This window comes from Ranitomeya variabilis, chromosome 6 (genome assembly GCF_051348905.1).
Source record: "Ranitomeya variabilis isolate aRanVar5 chromosome 6, aRanVar5.hap1, whole genome shotgun sequence".
NCBI classification, from domain to species: Eukaryota; Metazoa; Chordata; class Amphibia; order Anura; family Dendrobatidae; genus Ranitomeya; species Ranitomeya variabilis.
Genome location: NC_135237.1, coordinates 537,942,853 through 537,964,901, shown reverse-complemented (window position 1 = coordinate 537,964,901; position 22,049 = coordinate 537,942,853). Strand labels below are relative to the sequence as shown.

Here is a 22,049-nt window from a genome sequence, read left to right as displayed (position 1 = left end):
CATTTCTGAGATAAGTAATGTAAACAGCTGCGGCAAAGGAATGTATTCGTGTTCTGAAATGAAAACATGTGCCGGATCTGTGCTGAGCGACCGGAGTTCTTACTGTACAAACTGAAAAGCTAATGTGCTAATTGTAGGATATTTTATATCAAATGCATTGAAGGATATGAAAACAAATCATGGGTGTCAACTTTGGATAGATGTCAAAAAAAAAATGCATCTAAAAATATTTTTGGCAACAATTTTTTTTTTCATACTATTTTATATTTAGCTGTTTATCATAGATCACATTTATTTTATGCTGCATTCACACATTTGTTTCCAAGATTTACATCCATCAAAAACAGTTTTTTCCCACTTGCATTCCTTTTACATCCATTCTTTTCTGTTCTGTAAAGTGTCTTGAATTTTTCCCATTTCCATTTACACTTAGCAATGTATCATTTTTTTCCTATTGTCATCTCTGATCTGGACATACGGATGACAATAGGACTTGCACCATGTTGTTGGACAAAATGGACACATGGATCCATTAAAAAAAAAAAAACGTGTTGGTATGATTCCCTTAAACTTCATTGGTCAGCAGCACATGAACGAGAAAAATAGATGTATGAATGTAACCGAAAGGGTACCTGTCTTTTCACAAAAAAAACAGAGTAAGGCCATATTTCATTTTGCTTGTATGACCGACCATGAATTTTCCTAACCTAAACTTTACAGCCTTATCTATATATATAATTGTCTAAGGGTTTTTCCGTCTGTCTGTCTGTCTGTCTGTCTTTCTGTCTCTGTCTGTCTGTCTGTCCTGGAAATCCCGCGTCTCTGATTGGTCGAAGGCCTGGCGGCCTCGACCAATCAGCGACGGGCACAGCATGGCGACGATGATGTCATAATGGAAAACCCACGTCTCTGATTGATCGAGGCCGCCAGGCCTCGACCAATCAGCGACGGGCACAGTATCGACGTAGATGTCATAATGGTTGCCATGGCGACGATGATGTCATAAAGGTTGCCTCGACCAATCAGCGACGGGCACAGTCTGCCGCGAATTCTGGAATCATCATTGTCCATATACTACGGGGACATGCATATACTAGAATACCCGACGCGTTAGAATCGGGCCACAATCTAGTATATGAATATAAGGCTGTTTATTAAGGATCAGAAGATGCTCCCTTGGTCCGAGAATCATGTTCCATACTCAAAAGATGACAAACAAACTTATTAACCTGTTGTTAATGCGTTATTTTATGTCTCTCATTTACCACAACTAGGTAAAACAACACATACTTGTCCAAGAACAGCCTGGATTCTCATGCTCCGAAGCTTGTCATCCACTTCCTCTTTATCAGCATTCAGCCAGCACTATAGGAGTTGGAACTTTCTCTCATTTTTGCCATTGTTTTATAGCTTGCCTACCGTGAATATTTGCAACATGGCAACTGAAACTCCATAGTGCATGATTAAGATAAAGGACTTGTTGGTACTTACAAGACAATAAATGCAGCAGAAGCAATAGACAAAAGGAGTAATTGTGGGATCTGTAAGAAGGATTGCACAAACGTAAACGTCTTTTTTATCCAAGTCATATATACTGTATTTAATGTGTTCATTCACCAGTGTGTTAAATTCAGAAGCTCGTAATGGAGCAGCCTAATTACCATATACTTATGTATACGCCTCTGTCTAAGGGCTCATTTCCACTTGCAAGAGAAAAAACGGTCCGTAATCTGTACCGAAAAAAACGGATGTAACGTATGCGATTGTCATGCGAGTGTTATGCGAGTGCAATGCGATTTACAACCGTATGACATCCGTATGTAATCAGTTTTTTTTTCTCTGCAACTATTTTGATCCAGTCATTTACAGGACCATTTACAGTGTTCTATGCCACAGAATGGTAATGTATCCATAAAAAACGGACGGAATACGGATGGTCCGTATTCCATGCGTTTTTTTTCTCGCACCCATTGACTTGCATTGGCGAGTCTCGTCCGAGACTCACAGCAATAAGCAGCATGCTGCGATTTTTTTCTCAGTCCGATTTCGGCTGAGAAAAAAATCGCAAATGAAAAGACACCTATTGAATAACATTGGTCCGTGTGCAATCCAATTTTTTATCGGATTGCACTCGTCCGTTTTCATCGCAAGTGGAAATGAGCCCCAATGGAAAGTAACATGAAAGTATCTAAACTTTCTGTTGGAAAGAGGCACTGAGCACTAGATACAAGTAAGCACAGGGGATTTGGTTGTGTTTTAAGACTGATTACTAGAAAATGATGTCACCAGTCACTAATTTAGGATTTATTACAGCGATCACATCACAGATACATTAAGATCACACTCTAATTCAGTTTTAAGAAATTGTACTGTAAGGTCACAAAGTGTCTTATGTATTCTCTTAGTCAATTGCTGAACTTGCAAATAACCAACATTTTCAACCTCCGCAATAGAAAAACTTTAAGGCTATGTGCACACTTCAGGATTCTTTGCAGAAATTTCCTGCACAAAACCGGACTTTTTCTGCATGCGTTTTTTTTTGCGGAATTTTCGCTTTTTTTCCCGGAGCTTCAGGTTGGTCAAAGTGTGACCAACTTTTTACTATTGATGCTGCCTATGCAGCATCAATAGTAAAAAGATATAATGTTAAAAATAATAAGAAATCGTGATATTCTCACCTTCCGGCGGCCCCTGCAGCCTTCCCGCTCCTTGCGATGCTCCAGTTCCCAGTAATGCCTCTCGGCAATGACCCCAGATGACTTAGCATCACGCGAGACTGCTATGTCATCACAGGTTAATGCCGCGAGGCAATACTGGGAACGAGAGCATCGCGAGGAGCGGGAAGGCTGCAGGGGCCGCCGGAAGGTGAGAATATCACGATTTCTTATTTTAATTCTTTTCTTTTTTTTACAGGTATATGGTGCCCAGTCCCTGGAGGAGAGTCTCCTCTCCTCCACACCCGGGTACCAACCGCACATGATCCTCTTACTTCCCGCATGGTGTGCACAGCCACATGCGGAAAGTAAGCGGATCAATGCATTCCTGTGTGTGCGGAATCCCCGCGATTCCGCACAAAGAATGAACATGCTGTGTTTTTTTCCAGAATGCGATTCAGCCACGGAAAAACGCAGCATGTGCACAAAAAATGCGGAATGCATTCTAATAATAATGTAAGCACTTTTTAGCGGTTTTATCGCATTTTTATAGAGAAAAAAACGCTAAAAATCCTGAACGTGTGCACACAGCCTAAAACTTCCTTTTATTGAACAACTTACAATAACAATAACAAACTTCTGTTACAAACCCCCAAATATAACAGAAATCATGGAAAGTCTACTGCTACAGATAGATGAAGCTGTAACCCATAATGAGGTCCTGGTTATGGGGGACTTTAACTACCCGGATATTAACTGGGAAACAGAGACCTGCAAAACCCATAAAGGTAACAGGTTTCTGCTAATAACCAAGAAAAATTATCTTTGACAATTGGTGCAGAATTCAACCAGAGGAGCAGCACTTTTAGACCTAATACTATCTACAAGACCTGACAGAATAGCAAATCTGCAGGTGGTCGGGCATCTAGGAAATAGCGACCACAATATTGTACAGTTTTACTTGTCTTTCGCTAGGGGGACTTGTCAGGGAGTCACAAAAACACTGAACTTTAGGAAGGCAAAGTTTGACCAGCTTAGAGATGCCCTTAATCTGGTAGACTGGGACAATATCCTCAGAAATAAGAATACAGATAATAAATGGGAAATGTTTAAGAACATCCTAAATAGGCACTGTAAGCGGTTTATACCTTGTGGGAATAAAAGGACTAGAAATAGGAAAAACCCAATGTGGCTAAACAAAGAAGTAAGAGGGGCAATTAACAGTAAAAAGAAAGCATTTGCACTACTAAAGCAGGATGGCACCATTGAAGCTCTAAAAAACTATAGGGAGAAAAATACTTTATCTAAAAAACTAACTAAAGCTGCCAAAAAGGAAACAGAGGAGCACATTGCTAAGGAGAGTAAAACTAATCCCAAACTGTTCTTCAACTATAACAATAGTAAAAGAATCATAAGTGAAAGTGTAGAACCTTAAGAAATTGTGAGGAAAGAATGGTTGTAGATGACGAGGAAAAAGCTAATACAGCTCTGGCAAAAATGAAGAGACCACTGCAAAATGTTCAGTTTGTCTGATTTTTCTCTTTATAGGTATATTTTTGAGTAAAATGTAATTTGTTCATTTATTCTATAAACTTCTGACAACATGTCTCCAAATTTACAAGCAATAAATTTTGTATTTTTTTCTGAAAAGGAGAAATGGTCAAAATTAAAAAACAGTGCTTTCAGACCTCAAATAATGGAAAGAAAACAAGTTCATAATCATTTAGAAACAACAATACTGATGTTTTATGTCAGGAAGAGTTGAGAAATCTATATTTTGTGGAATAACCTTGATTTGTAATCACAGCTTTCATGCGTCTTGGCATGCTTTCCACCAGCCTTTCACACTGCTTCTGGCGCAAAAATTTAAGCAGTTCTTTGATGGCTTGTGACTGTCCATCATCCTCTTGATTACATTCCAGAGGTTTTCAATGGGGTTCAGGTCTGGAGATTGGGCTGCCCATGAAAGGGTTTTGATGTGGTGGTCTCTCAATTTTTGCCAGAGCTGTATATTAAACACTTCCTTCTTCACGGTATTCACGGTGGAAAATAAAATGCTAGGTGAAATGCCGAGAGATAAATAAAACACTATATAAAGGTTCACCGTACGAAACCGGCTAAATAAGATTAAAATAGATAAATCTCCCTGTCCGGATGGCATACACCCATGAGTACTAAGAGAACTAAGTAATGTAATAGACAAACCATTATTTCTTATATTTAGGGACTCTATAGCGACGGGGTCTGTTCCACAGGACTGGCGCATAGCAAATGTGGTATCAATATTCAAAAAGGGCTCTAAAAGTGAACCTGGAACTTATAGTTTAACCTCTGTTGTTGGTAAAATATTTGAAGGGGTTCTGAGGGATGTTATTCTGGATTATCTCAATGAGAAAGAGGATTAGAACTCTAGCACCATCTATTGGACTTAGCAATCCTAAAAGTCACTATTGTTTCTTTAGCAAACCTTGCTATATGACTTATAAAATCCAAACCAGAATCTCAATTTACAGATGCGGTGTTTCGTGGTATTGCCCGTAATCAGTGCAAGTTATGATACATAAATATATATACTGAATATATACTATATATATATATATATATATATATATATATATATATATATTGTGGTCTATCAGCTCACTTGGCTGCACACAAAGGTAGACAAGGGTACACTGCGGCTTTAAGAGCTTCCTTTGGCTTATGATAGGCAGAATAAGTCAAGGTGCAGTAAAGCAAATACAGCCCTCTGGGCAAAAACAGGAAAACAAAACAATTGTGGCAGAAAAATCAGTCCTTCTGAGAGCAGAGTTCCTCCCTTTCACCGCAAGCAGAACACACAAGGTTCAGGTTTTAGCATACAAAACATGCATAAACACTTTCCTGGAGTGAATCCTCACCAGGCACACACTAAACACTGTGGCCTTTGGAAGCCATGTACTTAAGCCCCAGATCATGTGACTGATCACATGATTGTGACATCACACAGGTCCTGTCAGGACATGGTGGCTGGCTCTGCAGGTGGAGATAAAGTGGACACTTTAGTGTGGTAGAGGAAAATACTCTGGCTTTATATCACTAACGCCATTGAGTGTAGTGTTAGAATCTGTTTAGTTTGTGACCATCCGTCATTTTCTTGTGGTGTTATGGCTGCTGGTCTTTTTCCTTTGGTGCTGGGTTTGTCTTGGGTCAGGTGATTGTATCACTCTTTATTAACCAGCACCTGCCTCCCAGTTCTTTCTGGACAACAGTGTTAATCAGCTTTAGTTCTGGCTTGGTGCTTTGCTTTGTCTTCTGTGTGTGTAATTTGTGCAGTACTGTGACCACTGGCTCTGCTAGTCTTAGTTTCCGTTTTCAGTTGGTTTCTACAGCCTTCTATGTGTTTTCTATTAGGAGGTGACTCATTTTTGTACCCAGTCTTTAGATCTTTTAGGGACCCCCTTTCCCCTATCTATAGGTTTTCACTTGAGATTATCCTAAGATCGTCAGATCATGAGTAAGACTTCATAGTTGAAACGCGTTGATCCTCCTCACTGGTGTGCCAGGTGTTTGCTATGTAAAGATTTTTCTTTTTGAAGAACTATTTATTGCTTTAGTTGTCTAATAAAGTCTCACAAAGTCTAGACTGCCTCCACCTCCAGCTGGATCATTTCTCTTTTTGTCTTCATCCTAGGATCGTCGGTGCGTCTATTCGCAAGGAATGGGTTGCCCACTCCATCGTAGGGTATCAGCCTAGGCATAGTGCAGGGTCAGTTTTCCCTTTCTACTCTAGTGCTGTTGCAGTTCCGTAACACATAGTATATCTCCCGTACTTTACCAGTGACATTGTCACATATTTACCCCCCCTGCCCAAATCCAGGGGTTTTGGCACCTTCAGCAGGGGACTCTGGAAAGGGCATCTGCATTTCCATGCAGCTTACCTGCCCTGTGCTCCACATCTATCACCTAGGACAACATGGCTCCCACCGCGACGTCAGAGGTGTCCGTCTGGAACACAAACTCCTTAGTGAAACCTGGAGACTGGCTGTCTGCACAGGGCGAGCTTCATCTCCTGGAGTGCCATCTCTGCTTCAGAGGACCACTTGACCATCGACATCCTTGTACCCTTGAGCAGATCCGTCAGGGATGTGGCTATCATGGCAAAATTCGGGATAAATCGCCGATAATATCCCACAATTCCCAGAAACGCTCTAACCTGCTTTTTGGAGACCGGCTGCAGCCACTTTTGGATTGCCTCTACTTTGTCTATTTGCGGTTTTATCTTGCCTCTTCCAATGAGGTAGCCCAAGTACTCTGCCTCTTCTTTTCCAAGGGCACACTTTTTGGGTTTATACTAAACTCTGCCTACCTCAGTGCATCCAGAACCACCTGGACCTTCTGCAGGTGACTTCCCCAATCTGGGTTGAAGATCATGATGTCATCCAAGTAAGTGGCAGTGTACTTCTTGTGAGGGAGTAGTATCCTGTCCATAGCCTTCTGGAAGGTAGCTGGGGCTTCTTGTAGTCCGATCGGCATCCAGGTATACTGAAAGCATCCATCAGGTATACACAGGGCCATCTTCTCCTTGGCACTTGGACACAGGAGAATTTGCCAGTACTCTTTTGTTAGACCCATGGTGGTGATGTATCTGGCTGACCCTAGCCTCTCAAAGCGCTCATCAACCAGGGGCATCGGATACGCGTCAAACTTGGACACCTCATTAAGCTTCCTGTAATCATTATGGAAGCGGCACTCCCCATCCGGCTTCAGCTCCAGGACAATAGGGATAGACCAGCCGCTCTTTGACTCCTTGATCTTCACCTCCTTGAAGATCACCTCGCGGCGAGCTTCAGGATTCCGATATGGACTTTGGTTCACCCTCATATGCTGTTCAGTCAGGATTTCGTGCACCATCCTGCGTACATCCTGGTAACTCTGAAAACAGATCTCGGTTCCGCTGAAGCAGCTCATGGCACTGTTGTTTCTGGAATGGCGACAATGTCTCTGCTACTGTGACATCATCGACCTTGGCTTCAGGATGGGCCCCTAGGCACGTTGCTTCTACCGGATTCCTGACTTGCCACGGTTTTAGCAGGTTGAAGTCTTACACTTGGTATGGCTTTCTTCTCCCTGGTTGGTGGATTTTACAGTTGACATCACTCAACTTCTCGACCTAACATGTTTCTTGCTACTTGGCCAGGAATTTACTTTCAACAGCGGGGATCAGCACCAACACCTGGTCTCCAGGGCTATACTGTCTCAGTCTTGCCGACCGACTGTAGACCCTTGTTTGGGCCTCTTGTGCTTGGAGGAGACTCTCCTTCACAATCGGCATCATGCTCGCAATCCTGTCCTGCACCTGGGCCACATATTCAATGATGCTTCGGTGGGGTGTTACTTCTGCTTCCCAGATCTCCTTTGCAATGTCCAGAAGACCTAAAGAGTGCCGACCGTATAGGAGCTCAAACAGCAATGGAGGCCTGTAGGACATCTCTGATGGAGAACAGTAGGTATGGCAGGAAGCAAACCCCATCTTGGCCATCCTTCTCCATGGCAATATGTCCAAGACAGTGGCATCACTAGCAAAGCAAGTCTTTACCTTTGGATTTTGAGAACTCCTCAGCAACCCCTTGGGGTCTAGGACTCCCAACCATAGGTGTCTCTACTACCCCGCCTTTGGGGCTCAGGTTCCCTCTGGGTACCCCAGTACCACCCCTTGGCTTCCTTAGGGACCTCTTGATCACCTGGTACCGTTCTACTAGGCCAACCAATTTCAGGGATCTCCCCGAGCAACCCAGGTTTGCACCAGCCTAGGAAGGGAGTGCACTAATCTGGCCATGACAACCCGGTCAACCATCTGAGCTGGAGTGGAGAATTCCAGTTGCAACCACTTTTGCCCAAGATGCAGCATATCAAGCATTTGGAACTGAGGCGGTTTATCCTCATTATATGCCCAGTGGTGAACCCTTTGTTCTCTCGCTGTCGTAGTCACTCCTGCACGTGACAAAATTTCAGGTTTTAACTTGGGTTACTCCTGCACATCCTGTTAAGCCAAATCATAATAGGTTTTCTGGGTCTCACCAGCCAAATAGGGGACCAGCACCTCTGCCCACTGCTCTGGTGGTAGCTTCTCATGCTCCGCCACCCACTCAAACACAGTTAAAAATGCCTCCACATCATCACAGGGGTCATTTTTTGCATAGCACATCTTACCGGATTCTAGACGTATGTGTTGTCACCTGGACTTGGGGGAGGGGCTGCCGGCCTTCCACAAACTGCCTCTGCCAACAACTCAATCTGTTGCTGGTGTTGTTGTTAGTGCATTTATTGTATAAGCGGCTTACTGGTCTCTTGTTGCACCATCTGTTGCTGCTGTAATTTTTGCTGGTGTTGTAGTTGCTGCTGCTGCTGTGCTTGTAGCAGATTTTTAAGCAGGTCATCCATCTTGCCTGACATATAAGCTGGCTTGTAGCCATCCCACGTGTTTGCTGGGAACGCTTCCCGCATTCTCCACCACCTGTGGTAGATTGGCTTACTTGGCTGCATGCGGAGGTAGTCACGGGTACACTGCGGCTTTAAGAGCTTCTTTTTTTTATAGGCAGCATAAACCAAGGTGTAGCAAAGCAAATACAGCCCTCTGGGCAAAACAGGAAAACAAAACAAAATGGTGGCAGAAAACACAGTCCTTCTAGGAGCGGCATTCCTCCCGCTCAGGGCTAGCAGAACACACACGGCTCAGGTTTTAGCATACACTTTCCTGGAGTGCTTCCTCTCCAGGCACACACTGAACACTGCAGCCTTTGGAAAACAAGTACTTAAGCGCCAGACCATGTTACTCCTTTATCACATGACTGACCACATGATTGTGACATCACACAGGTCCTGTCAAAACACGGGACCGGCTCTGCAGGTGGAGTCTGGCTGTGTCTGACTGTCGGCTCCCATTCCTGCAGCTGCGCCATCATGTGCAGGTGCTTTACCATGCAGGCACATTTTAGAATGTTTGCTGTCTGTGGGTGGTGCAGGAGTAATTCGATCCCTTTGGTAGTGTGATCATTGGCCATGTGTTTCTGTACAAATTTTATCTGTTATATCGATTTTAATGGAGTCGATTTTAAAGATTTTGATGCTGAAAACCTTAACTATCAACTTCATATTCAGGATCCGTCTCTAAGCTTTTTCCATGCACAGCACCAGAATTTTACAATCCTATATACTTAGAAACTGATTATTTCCAAAAATGGGAACTAAAATGTCAGTAGTACAGTGACTGCTGAAGACATTGACTGCAGTGGTCACTTGCTAGATGCTCAGGAGTACTGCTTAGTTTTTTGCACGTGCTCGACCAACGCTCTATTAATTCCCTATGGGGAGAAAGCTTAGTACGACGCCTCTCCAATGGAAATTGAATTGAGAAGCGATCCTTCTGATGATCAATGGTGTCCCAGTGGTCGGAGCCACATCAATATAGAATTTATCACTAAACCTGTGGGGCAGAGCTCGTCTCCTACACACAGCTTATAGCTTATAGTCGATTTGACATTTTATGTTGGTTTTGGTTAGCTTCCATTAAACAACTGTAGATTCTTCGAATCACAAACGATTTACGGTATCTAATGCTGCCCAAGGCTAAAACATATTACTTTATGTCCAAATTACTATTTATATTTATTTATTTTTTAATAAAAGAAAGACTTTCAGAGAGTGGTAATTAGCAAACTTTCCCACATCTTTGTGTCCTTAGCATGGAATGCTCCATCATGTACAGAGATGAATGAATATAAACATTTGTCAGGCTGAGATAATTCCTCTTGACATTGAGCAGACTGCTAGAAGATAATGTGTCAGCCATAATTGGTTACACTAATTACTTGTCTTCCTTACAAACAGCCATTCCAAAAGTCGACAACTCAGAAGTGTCTCAAACATGTTGTGTCGAGTGACTCTATGCGTTGTTACATTGCTTGCGTTCCTCCTGGGAGACATCTGCCCTTCTGAGTCCGAGAACCGATCAGCTTCAGATGTTTGTTCAACGCACACAATTCTGCCTGGACCCAAAGGTGAGATAATGACTTTTATGTTTGACTGATGCGTACTGTATATGTGATCCGTTACATTGATTTCAGAACCCAAACTATTTATACGGTCAAGTAGCTCTTGAAAAGACAAGTCCAGTCAGATAGTCTGCATATTGCTCCAAAAGCATATTTCTCAATAATAGAGGAACAAAAGGGTGAAGTGCGTTCAGCTCGTTAGCTCTTTCCAGCCTCCGTAACTCAATTTTGATTCCCTCCCAGAGCCGCCTCCTGCTTAATTGACAGCTCCTTTTCTTGAAATTACACAGCAAAGGAGCTCTCAGTCCAGCAGGAGAAGTCAGTGCTGGGCGGGGAACAAAGCCGGACTCATAGAGTCTTGGGAAGTGCTTCTAAGCACCAAGAGCACTTCAGCCTCATTTGCGTTTCAATTCAAACTCAGATTTCTCAGTAATGAAGGAATGGCCTGTCTAGCTAAAAATGTGGCTGGACTTGTCTTTTCAAGACATATATATAGTTTTAGGAGGGTGAAATTCTGCTGAGAGATTTCCTTTATAAGGAAAGCTGCACTGTACCTAAGGCCAGGGTTAACAGATCATCTTGGCTTGTGGAAATGAATAATAATAATCTTTATTTTTATATAGCGCTAAAACATTCCGCAGCGCTTTACAGTTTACACACATTATCATAGCTGTCCCCGATGGGGCTCACAATCTAAATTCCCTATCGGTATGTTTTTGGAACGTGGGAGGAAACCGGAGAACCCGGAGGAAACCCACGCAAACAAGGGGAAAACATACAAACTCCTTACAGATGTTGTCCTTAGTGGGGTTTCAACCCAGGACTAAAGGCTGCAGTGCTAACCACTGAGCCACTGTGCTGCCCATATTCCAAAATAGATGATACAGTGGGGCAAAAAAGTATTTAGTCAGTCAGCAATAGTGCAAGTTCCACCACTTAAAAAGATGAGAGGCGTCTGTAATTTACATCATAGGTAGACCTCAACTATGGGAGACAAACTGAGAAAAAAAAATCCAGAAAATCACATTGTCTGTTTTTTTATCATTTTATTTGCATTTTATGGTGGAAAATAAGTATTTGGTCAGAAACAAAATTTCATCTCAATACTTTGTAATCTATCCTTTGTTGGCAATGACAGAGGTCAAACGTTTTCTGTAAGTCTTCACAAGGTTGCCACACACTGTTGTTGGTATGTTGGCCCATTCCTCCATGCAGATCTCCTCTAGAGCAGTGATGTTTTTGGCTTTTCGCTTGGCAACACGGACTTTCAACTCCCTCCAAAGGTTTTCTATAGGGTTGAGATCTGGAGACTGGCTAGGCCACTCCAGGACCTTGAAATGCTTCTTACGAAGCCACTCCTTCGTTGCCCTGGCAGTGTGCTTTGGATCATTGTCATGTTGAAAGACCCAGCCACGTTTCATCTTCAATGCCCTTGCTGATGGAAGGAGGTTTGCACTCAAAATCTCACGAAACATGGCCCCATTCATTCTTTCATGTACCCGGATCAGTCGTCCTGGCCCCTTTGCAGAGAAACAGCCCCAAAGCATGATGTTTCCACCACCATGCTTTACAGTAGGTATGGTGTTTGATGGATGCAACTCAGTATTCTTTTTCCTCCAAACACGACAAGTTGTGTTTCTACCAAACAGTACCAGTTTGGTTTCATCAGACCATAGGACATTCTCCCAAAACTCCTCTGGATCATCCAAATGCTCTCTAGCAAACTTCAGACGGGCCTGGACATGTACTGGCTTAAGCAGTGGGACACGTCTGGCACTGCAGGATCTGAGTCCATGGTGGCGTAGTGTGTTACTTATGGTAGGCCTTGTTACATTGGTCCCAGCTCTCTGCAGTTCATTCACTAGGTCCCCCCGCGTGGTTCTGGGATTTTTGCTCACCGTTCTTGTGATCATTCTGACCCCACGGGGTGGGATTTTGCGTGGAGCCCCAGATCGAGGGAGATTATCAGTGGTCTTGTATGTCTTCCATTTTCTAATTATTGCTCCCACTGTTGATTTCTTCACTCCAAGCTGGTTGGCTATTGCAGATTCAGTCTTCCCAGCCTGGTGCAGGGCTACAATTTTGTTTCTGGTGTCCTTTGACAGCTCTTTGGTCTTCACCATAGTGGAGTTTGGAGTCAGACTGTTTGAGGGTGTGCACAGGTGTCTTTTTATACTGATAACAAGTTTAAACAGGTGCCATTACTACAGGTAATGAGTGGAGGAAAGAGGAGACTCTTAAAGAAGAAGTTACAGGTCTGTGAGAGCCAGAAATCTTGATTGTTTGTTTCTGACCAAATACTTATTTTCCACCAGAATATGCAAATAAAATGATAAAAAAAACAGACAATGTGATTTTCTGTATTTTTTTTTCTCAGTTTGTCTCCCATAGTTGAGGTCTACCTATGATGTAAATTACAGACGCCTCTCATCTTTTTAAGTGGTGGAACTTGCACTATTGCTGACTGACTAAATACTTTTTTGCCCCACTGTATATAGAATATGTATAAAATACTTTATTGTATTATTTTTATGCTCCTAGCATCCCTTGTATTCAATAGATCTGAGTTTGTCATTTGGTGTAATCACACGATTGATATAGGGATAAGATTCAAAACTGGATCTATGCCCAGGGGTAGAAGAACTGAGCTTTGACTCTGATCCCAGCTCATGACATGTCTCTTTCTTTAACTACAGTGTCTGGAGTTTCGAGAGCTGAGTCTCCAGAAAGTCTTTTTTATTCTTTATCTCTATTAAGGGCATTTCACTCAGCTAGCTTTACACTGCTAAAAGCAATCACTCTGAAACAGCTGCTTGTGGATGGGCTTGGGCATTGACTTATAGGGTAGCTATCGCTACTAGGTGGCACTTTTCTTTCTTTCTGCATTCATTTATTCCACAGAGCAATGCCAATTAGACAGTCAAACCCTGATGAGGGGCATGTACCCTGAAACAGCTATCTGTAATTGGCTCTCTGGCTTGGCTATCACCTATGCTTGGTCAAGTTCAAAGTATTCTTAATGGGACAGACTTTGATTTACGGGGTAGCTACTTCTACTTTGTGGCAGTTAAAAGGTTTTCTCTTCTTTAGTTTTTTTTCTAAATGTTATCCCATTTAGGCCATGTTCACACTTTGCGGGTTTTACCGCGGATCCGCAGCGTTTTTGCAGCTGCGGGTCCGCAGCAGTTTCCATAGCGTTTACATTTACATGTAAACCCTATGGAAACAGCAATCCGCTGTGCACATGCTGCGGGAAAAACCGTGCAGAAACGCAGCGGTTTACAACCCGCAGCATGTCACTTCTTTGTGCAGAATTGCTGTGATTCTGCACCCATAGGAATGCATTGATCCGCTTACTTCCCGCATGGGGCTGTGCCCACGATGCGGGAAGTAAGCGGATAATGTGTGGATGGTACCCGGGGTGGAGGAGAGAAGACTCTCCTCCAGGCCCTGGGAACCATATTTGTGTTAAAAAAAAAGAATGAAAATAAAAAATAATGATATACTCACCTCTCAGCGCTGCACATGGCCGGCCGGTCTCAGGGTTGCTGTGCGAGCAGGTCCTGGGGTGACGTCGCGGTCACATGACCGTGATGCCGCCGCGGTCACATGATCGTGACGTCACGAAGGTCCTTCTCGCACAGCATCTTTGGAACCAGATCGCCGCGTGCAGCGCCGAGGAGATCGGGACGTCAGAGGGTGAGTATAAACCATTTTTTATTATTTTTAACATTACTATTGATGCTGCATATTGCTGCATATGCAGCATCAATAGTATAGGAGTAAAACCCGCAGCGTAAACCGCAAAACAAACCGCGATAAATCTGCAGGGATAACCGCAGCGGTTTTGCCCTGCAGATTTATCAAATCCGCTGCGGGAGAACCCGCAGAGCACACTGCAAAGTGTGCACATAGCCTTAGACAGCCATATTCTGCTCTACATTGATGAGGGGCAAAACCCCCAAAACAGTTGTCTGTAGACAGATGTCTTAATTGGCTATTAGCTATCCGTAGTCATGTTCTAAAGGTTTTTGAAGGGTTGGACATTGTTTTTTTAGCAGCTACCTCCACTATGTGTCATTTCCAAGGTTTTATTTTTTCTTTAATTTTGCACACTTTTGTCCCATTGAGCATTGCCACTCAGACAGACAAATTCTGCTCTTCACTGATGAGGGGTAAGTTCCCCCAAACAGGTGTCTGTGGATGATGGTCTGAATTGGCTATCAGCTGTTAAATTGTTTAACTTCAAGCATTTAGATAAAATTTATCGAAACTAAAAAGGGTGTCTCAATCAGTCAACTAAAAACTGCTCGGCATTGATGAGGGGCAACCAGAATGAAACCGACATCTGTAGTTGAGTTCTTGGCTTGGCTAATATCTCTGGTCAGGTTGCAAAACTTGTCAAACGGTTAGAAATTGGCTTAAGGGGTATGTACCTCTACTAGGTGGCACTTAAAAGTTTTCTTTTGTTCTGCAAGACAGCTACAATGCATTCCTTGCCTCTGCAATGATGACATCCCCTGTGGAGACCATAATACATTGAGCCACCAATACTTTTACGCTGGGAAATAAAGTTGTGAAGAAATTTATGGAAATAAATGGGATGTTTTTTTACGAATGGACCCAGCACATAACTGTGAATATACTAGTGCCATTTGCTCCCACTCACATACCAGTCAATGCCCTGCAGGACTTCCTCAGAACCAATTGCATATCGAGAAAGGCAGGTTCCCTGGGTGTCTGGATTGTTTTCTTAGTTTTATAATGAGGGCATTGCTTTGTTATTTTAGGTTTTAGGTTTCCCATGTTGTTTTGTAAGTGGTTGGACTGGCACTCAGTATTTAATTTCCGAGGAAGAACAATACCTCAGAACTTATCCCGTATTTTCATGATGGGAGTCCAGACCAATATATTCCTTGACCTTATATAATGTTTCCAACTTTCCGAAAAACAAAATGGTAGTAAAAATAGAAGTTTACGGTAAAATAACACTAAAACGTACTGAACTTTAAAAAATCAGCATTTCATCTTGGGCTCCATGGGGACTTTTGGTTGTGCGGTGATCAATAGTAAAACTGAAATGCATCTTAATGTTTCTCATGTTCTAGAGAGCCACCCATGATTCTCATGGGTGGCTCTCTAAAACATCTCCATAGACAAATACTAAGGTTGCTTGACACCCAAGGTAATACGAAAATTAGTTTTCCAAGACAAGATGTAATGATGTTCCCAAGTTACTTTTCTTGAAGATAACCCTATTCTTGTAGTAATTAATACCCTACATAAATATTTTCTCTCTCTATAAATCCTCTGTTACATTTATAATAGTGGTCTTATGGATTCTTAAAAAAATATATTAAAATTAAAGGGGGTTGAACTTTTTATCTTTAACAGATGTGATGAGAACATGATTTTGCCGTTCTTCGCAATATATAAGTATTTAACCCAGATGATTCAGTTTGAAGCAAATCAAATTTGCTCCAGATTTTACACAAAAAAAAAAACATTCTTGCCAGAGCATATTTTTTTATCCACTTCTGAATGTCAGTGGACATTTTGCTGGATTATAAAGATCTAGGGAGGGAGTAAAACAATGTACTTCACCAGCCCAAACATGCCCCGTTGTGCTGCCCAGTTTCGTACCGGTTGACTTCTTTGTTCTAGTCACCGATGGAGTCTTCACCGACCATCTTATCATCTTCTGGTGCCTAGCATTTAAGACATATCCTGCACTGACTAGGCCTTAATGTCATAAAGTGGCTTGGCATACACCATTCAACATCGGTCACCTTGTAATAAAATGACGTGCTGTTCTAGTCAGCACTGGAGATTGGTGATAAGCGAGCACTAAAATATTTGTGTGCTCGTTGCATGAGTTGAGCAAATCGGACTGCTTGGGTGCTCGAGATGAGTTTAATGGAAGTGAATGGGACACTCGACCATTTTTCATGTCCCCCCCCCTCCCCCTGAAGATCTGGTGGGAGTCTAAAAATTGCCGAAAACTATGGAAACAGCACTGAAATGGCATGGTAACAGCATGGTGAAGATCCCTGGAAGCATCTCTGAATCCCAGGTTGGTGCTGAGAACAATGTTGTCAGAGTATTACACCACTTTTACTGACTGACAATTAAACACAAAACCACACTTAAAATGGATTTAAGTGGAAAATATGTTAAGAAACATTGTTGAGTAAATATAGATGTTATTATTGGTGCGTTGGCAGCCCGGGGTCCACCGTGCAGGAGGAGAACCTGCTGCTAGCAAATGGCACTATATGGCGGTATAAGCGAGCTCTGTTACTTCACAGAGTCACCGTGATAGAAAATCACTGTGTCCTGTTAAGCTCACAGGAGTACACAGCTAACTGCTGAGCTGATAGCAGTCAGTGGTCATGCAGTCAGAGAAGCACACAAACAATTCCTCACCGGAGGTGCCGGTATTCTAGTGGCTTATTTCAGCTGGGCACTGACCACAAGCATACATGAGCACACTGGCGCAAAGCTCATGACAAAGATTGATACTAGCGCATGGCTGTGCGGCCATGCGAACCTTTTATAGTTGCAGCAACTTCAGGACCTTCCTAGAGGACCAATGGGAGTTGCTTCAGGACCTGAGCGTGTGACCCCTGACCTCCAATGAGAGGTCTTCCTTTGGGCATGCTCAGAAGGGAGAAAGCAGGAGTTAGTCCCAGAAGCAAGTCCTCGCCACTGACCAGTACTAGCTATAATGGCAGAGCATGGAAGAACAGCAGTAGCCAGACGCAAAATATTTGCCTGAGCCAGATGCTGGGACCGACGTCTCCGCTGAGCAGGCTCCACTGTGGCTGGAGAAGAATGGGAGACCGCAGCAGAGATGGCTCGAGATTCCCCCTATGCAGAGGCAGGAACTCGAGCCCTAACAAACATTCTTTCCAGGATAATGACTTGCATATAAGGCAAAAAAATGCTCCTCCATACCATAGACTATGCTCACACGTTGCGTTTTTGCACATTGCATTTCTTTCAATGAAGAAAAAAACATTCAACAGTAAATGTAATTGTATCATTTTCAATACCTTATCTGGCTATGGAGTGTGTGATACATGATCAGACACATTGAATCTCACTTTTTTTTTTCAGGGTCATCACTATTTGTAGAGGGCCATCATGCGGCCCTTTCTATTGTTAGAGGGCCAACAGGTGTCTTGTCAATGAGACCAAGATACAGTTTTTTGATAAAGCACATAATTCTACTGTTTACTGTAAATGGAATGAGGCCTACAAATAAAATAACACAGTAGTTACAGTCAAATATGGTGGAGGTTCAAAGATACTTTGGGGTTGTTTTGCTGCCTATGGCCCTGGGTGCCTTGGCTGTGTGCAAGGCATCATGGAATGTGAAGATTCCCAAAAGATTTTGGGTCGCAATGCAGTTCCTGGGGTCAGAAAGCTGGGTTTGCATCATAGATCATGGGTGTTCCAGCAGGACAATGATCCCATACACTTTAAGAACCACCCAGAAATAGATGGAAAAAAAGCACTGGAGAGTTCAAAAGTGATAATTCCAGCTGCAGTGGCGTAAAGTCTCCCACTACCTCTTACATACAGATGCCAGAGAGAAACTGAGTGGACACATTAAATCAGTTAATTTTGCCTTCTTTGATGAATTTCTGAGTACAGAACACCGTAAAAAACATGAATCAGTCAATGAGCGCATGGAAAGAAACAGCAGCAAGGCTTAGAATTTATAAGGCAATAATCCATGACTAGATGCCTGTCATACGCTATTTCTACTGCCACATCTTACTGTAGATGAATTGCAGATAAAAGCGGTATTATTCTGAAATATAAAAGGGATATGAATCGGCCCTGACTTTTTTTTGTACTTGACAGCAACAAACTCTGGAGTAACAAAAGAAACACTGCCAGCTTTGATGAATTTCTAAGTGGAGATCACCATAAAAACCATGAATCGGTCAATAAGTGCATGGAAAGAACCAGCAACAAGGCTTAGAATTTATATGAAAATAATCCCTGACTAGATGCCTATCATACACTATACCTACTGCCACATCTCACCTTACACAAATGTCAGATAAAAGCAGTATTATTGTAGAATATGGAAAGGATTTTAACAGACAATCCCACATGTTCATTGGCTGTCTAAAAAGTGTCAAACATGTGAGGCGGGGACTCATGTTCATGCTCGGACATTCAAAAAATACTTGCCGAGTAACGAGCATCCCGAGTACGCTGATGCTCGATCGAGTAACGAGTAGTGATGAGCACACTCACACATCTGGAGATGTAAAAAATGCTGGCTCACAGAAGATCTCAAAGATGGCACAGTGAAGATTTCATCAGTGACCAGACGTGAGAGAAGAATAATGTACATTTGGTTCAATGCAAATCAAATTTCCTTGCCAATTGCATTTAGACCGGACAGTCAGTGTTCGGTTCTGAACAACGAACAGAGACTTTCTGCTGAAGTTCCGTGCAGTGTTCTGGGTAAGGAGATCATGAGAGCGAGATACACAATTTTGTTTACTTTTCTAATGTCCTGCTACCCGAACCAAACTTTCTGAAAAGTTTGGGTCATAGACCAGAACCCGAAAATGCACTGGTCCACCCAGAGGTGTATCTAGGGTTTCTGGCACCCAGGGCAAGAATTAATTTTGCCCCCCCAAGGACATATGCCCCCCATCAGCCCCATCATTGCCCTCTCCTCCTCCACCATCCCCATCATTGCTCTCTCCCCGTCAGCCCCATCATTGCCCTCTCCTCCCCCCCCCCACACACACACCATTCACTTCTCTGCACATTCCCCTGCAGCGCGATACACACACACCCAATACTGAGCCACACACACACACATACACACATACATTCACATACACACACACATTCACATACACACACACACACACAATGTATTCCTGTTACCGTTTTTTGATCTGAATATAATGTGGTTGTTATGTACTTGTTAGTGGATGGGGGCGGCACGGTGGCGCAGTGGTTAGCACTGCAGCCTTGCAGCGCTGGAGTCCTGGGCTCAAACCCCACCAAGGACAACATCTGCAAAGAGTTTGTATGTTCTCTCCGTGTTTGCGTGGGTTTCCTCCAGGCACTCGGTTTCCTCCCACATTCCAAAGACATACTGATAGGGAATTTAGATTGTGAGCCCCATCAGGGACAGTGATGATAATGTGTGCAAAATGTAAAGCGCTGCGGAATATGTTAGCGCTATATAAAAAAAATAAAAAATAAATAAAGAATAAAGATAGTGGATCGTGTGGGGCTCTTTTTAGAGCTGGGACAGCATTGACTTGTGTGTGACCTAGCCCTGTATATATCTATGTAGATGCCTACAAATTTTCGCATGTTCCTGGATACATCTTTGGCCCTTCAGTTATGTGTATATACTGTTTATATTACTAACATGGCATGTATGGTTCCCAGTGCCCTTTTCTTGTTTTTTGTTTTGTGTATCTTGTCTGGTGGCTAATCACTGTTGCCACCGTCTCCGTGCCTTCCACAATAAAGCTATTTTTACTGAAAGACCATAGGTTATTGGTTGGATTTTCCTCCCCCATATACACACACACACACACACACATACACACATTCACACACACACACATACATATACACACACATACATACACACATACATACACACACATTCACACACACACACACATACATACACATTCACACACACATTCACATACACACACATACACACATTCACACACACATTCACATACACACACATTGACACATACACACATTCACACACACACACATACACACATTCACACACACATACACACATTCACATACACACACATTGACACATACACACATTCACATACACACACATACACACATTCACACACACATACACACATTCACATACACATACACACATTCACACACAAACACACATTCACACACATTCACACACACATATTCACATACACACACACACATTCACATACACACACATTCACACACACCTCTCACCTCTCCTCGCGCTCTGCCGCAGCATCTCATTGCCTTCCTCCGACACAGCCGGCCGCTGAATGATGACGTCATCCAGCGGCGCGTCTGTGTGAGAGGAAGCAAGAGGAAGCAGGAAGACAGATCTCTGGCCAGCGGAGCTGCAGGGATTTCTCCCTGCCCACCGCAGCCACTCTGCAGGGGCTCCCCTCCACCTCTGCACACGTTGAGAGCCGGCGCTCTGCAGCTTCTCTGAGCCGGCGGTCAGCTTGACAGTCGGCACAGAGACCAGCTGACTCCCAGACCGGGGGCGGCAGAATGCAGCCGCCGGGGGAGACACTGCAGACCACCGAATTAGGCGGCCCGACTGCACCCCCCTGCCGGCTGCGCCCGGGGCACATGCCCCGGCTGCCCCCCCCCCCTAGATACGCCACTGGGTCCACCCATCCTTACTCATCACTAGTTCTCATTCTCCGTCTCAAAATTATTAATCAGACCTGTCCTTCAGCCTCCTCCAATAGAATAATAACTTACCAATTTTCAGTGTTTTTCAATTGGAGGAGGCTGAGAAGCAGGTCTGGTAAAATGTTCCTCCATGTGCAGATTATGAGAATATGGTGGATGTCAAAGACATACAGATGGATCAAAGCCGATTTATCATTTAGCCTAAAAATGGGTATACGGTAAAATGGGACATTCCTAGGCAGGATTTAACACAATGTTGACAAGTATAAGCATGGTGCTATTGATAATGCAGATATAATAATTGGTGAATCTGTCTTGGGCTGACCATTGGGTAACAAAAAAAATGTGCAAAATTATTGATAACGTTTTCAGAGTTTTTTTGGTGGTTTATGTGAAAAAGGGAATCTGTCTCCACATTTGACCTAACTAAACTATTAATATGGACCAACACGTTATATAATGTAGATAAAAGTCCTCCCTGTGTGTCTCATATCAGATGTGTTGTTGCTGAGAAATTATCTTTTATCGCTTTAAATAAATGACCTCTTCCAGGCTCCGGGCGGATGATGGTGCCTGGTGATATAACTCTGCCTCCAGACCTTGTTTTAAATATAAGGTGGAGTTACCAGTGTTATGTGTAATGGTTACCAATGTTACCACTGTGATGTGTAATGGTCACCAGTGTAACCAGTGTGATATATAATGGTTACCAGTGTGATATGTAGTGGCTGCTCTCTGCTCTCCTGATCTCACTGCAGAGCTGTGTGTGGTTATATCTGACACATCTGTTTCAACATTCTGTAACCCGTATGCCCATATTAATATTTTAGGTAGGTCAAATGTGGTGACAGATTCCTTTTAAAGTAGCAAAATGTCTGCCCTGTTTGATTAGAAAATAGCCAAGATAGAATTATGA

General features: G+C 43.0%; 1 protein-coding gene across 4 annotated transcripts in view; it reads left to right on the top strand.

Moving 5' to 3' along the window:
• The window catches only part of COLEC10 (collectin subfamily member 10), a 143,158-nt gene that overhangs the window by 27,601 nt on the left and 93,508 nt on the right, over positions 1–22,049 (top strand). For 2 of the 4 annotated variants that reach the window (XM_077268220.1, XM_077268219.1), the window contains exons 2-3: positions 1,275–1,563; positions 10,524–10,693. In XM_077268220.1, the coding sequence (XP_077124335.1) occupies positions 10,561–10,693 (133 nt within the window). In that variant the 5' untranslated portion in view covers positions 1,275–1,563; positions 10,524–10,560. Of the gene's footprint in view, positions 1–1,274; positions 1,564–9,531; positions 9,605–10,523; positions 10,694–22,049 lie in introns of those variants that run through there. The other 2 variants (XM_077268217.1, XM_077268218.1) reach the window with 2 other exon arrangements.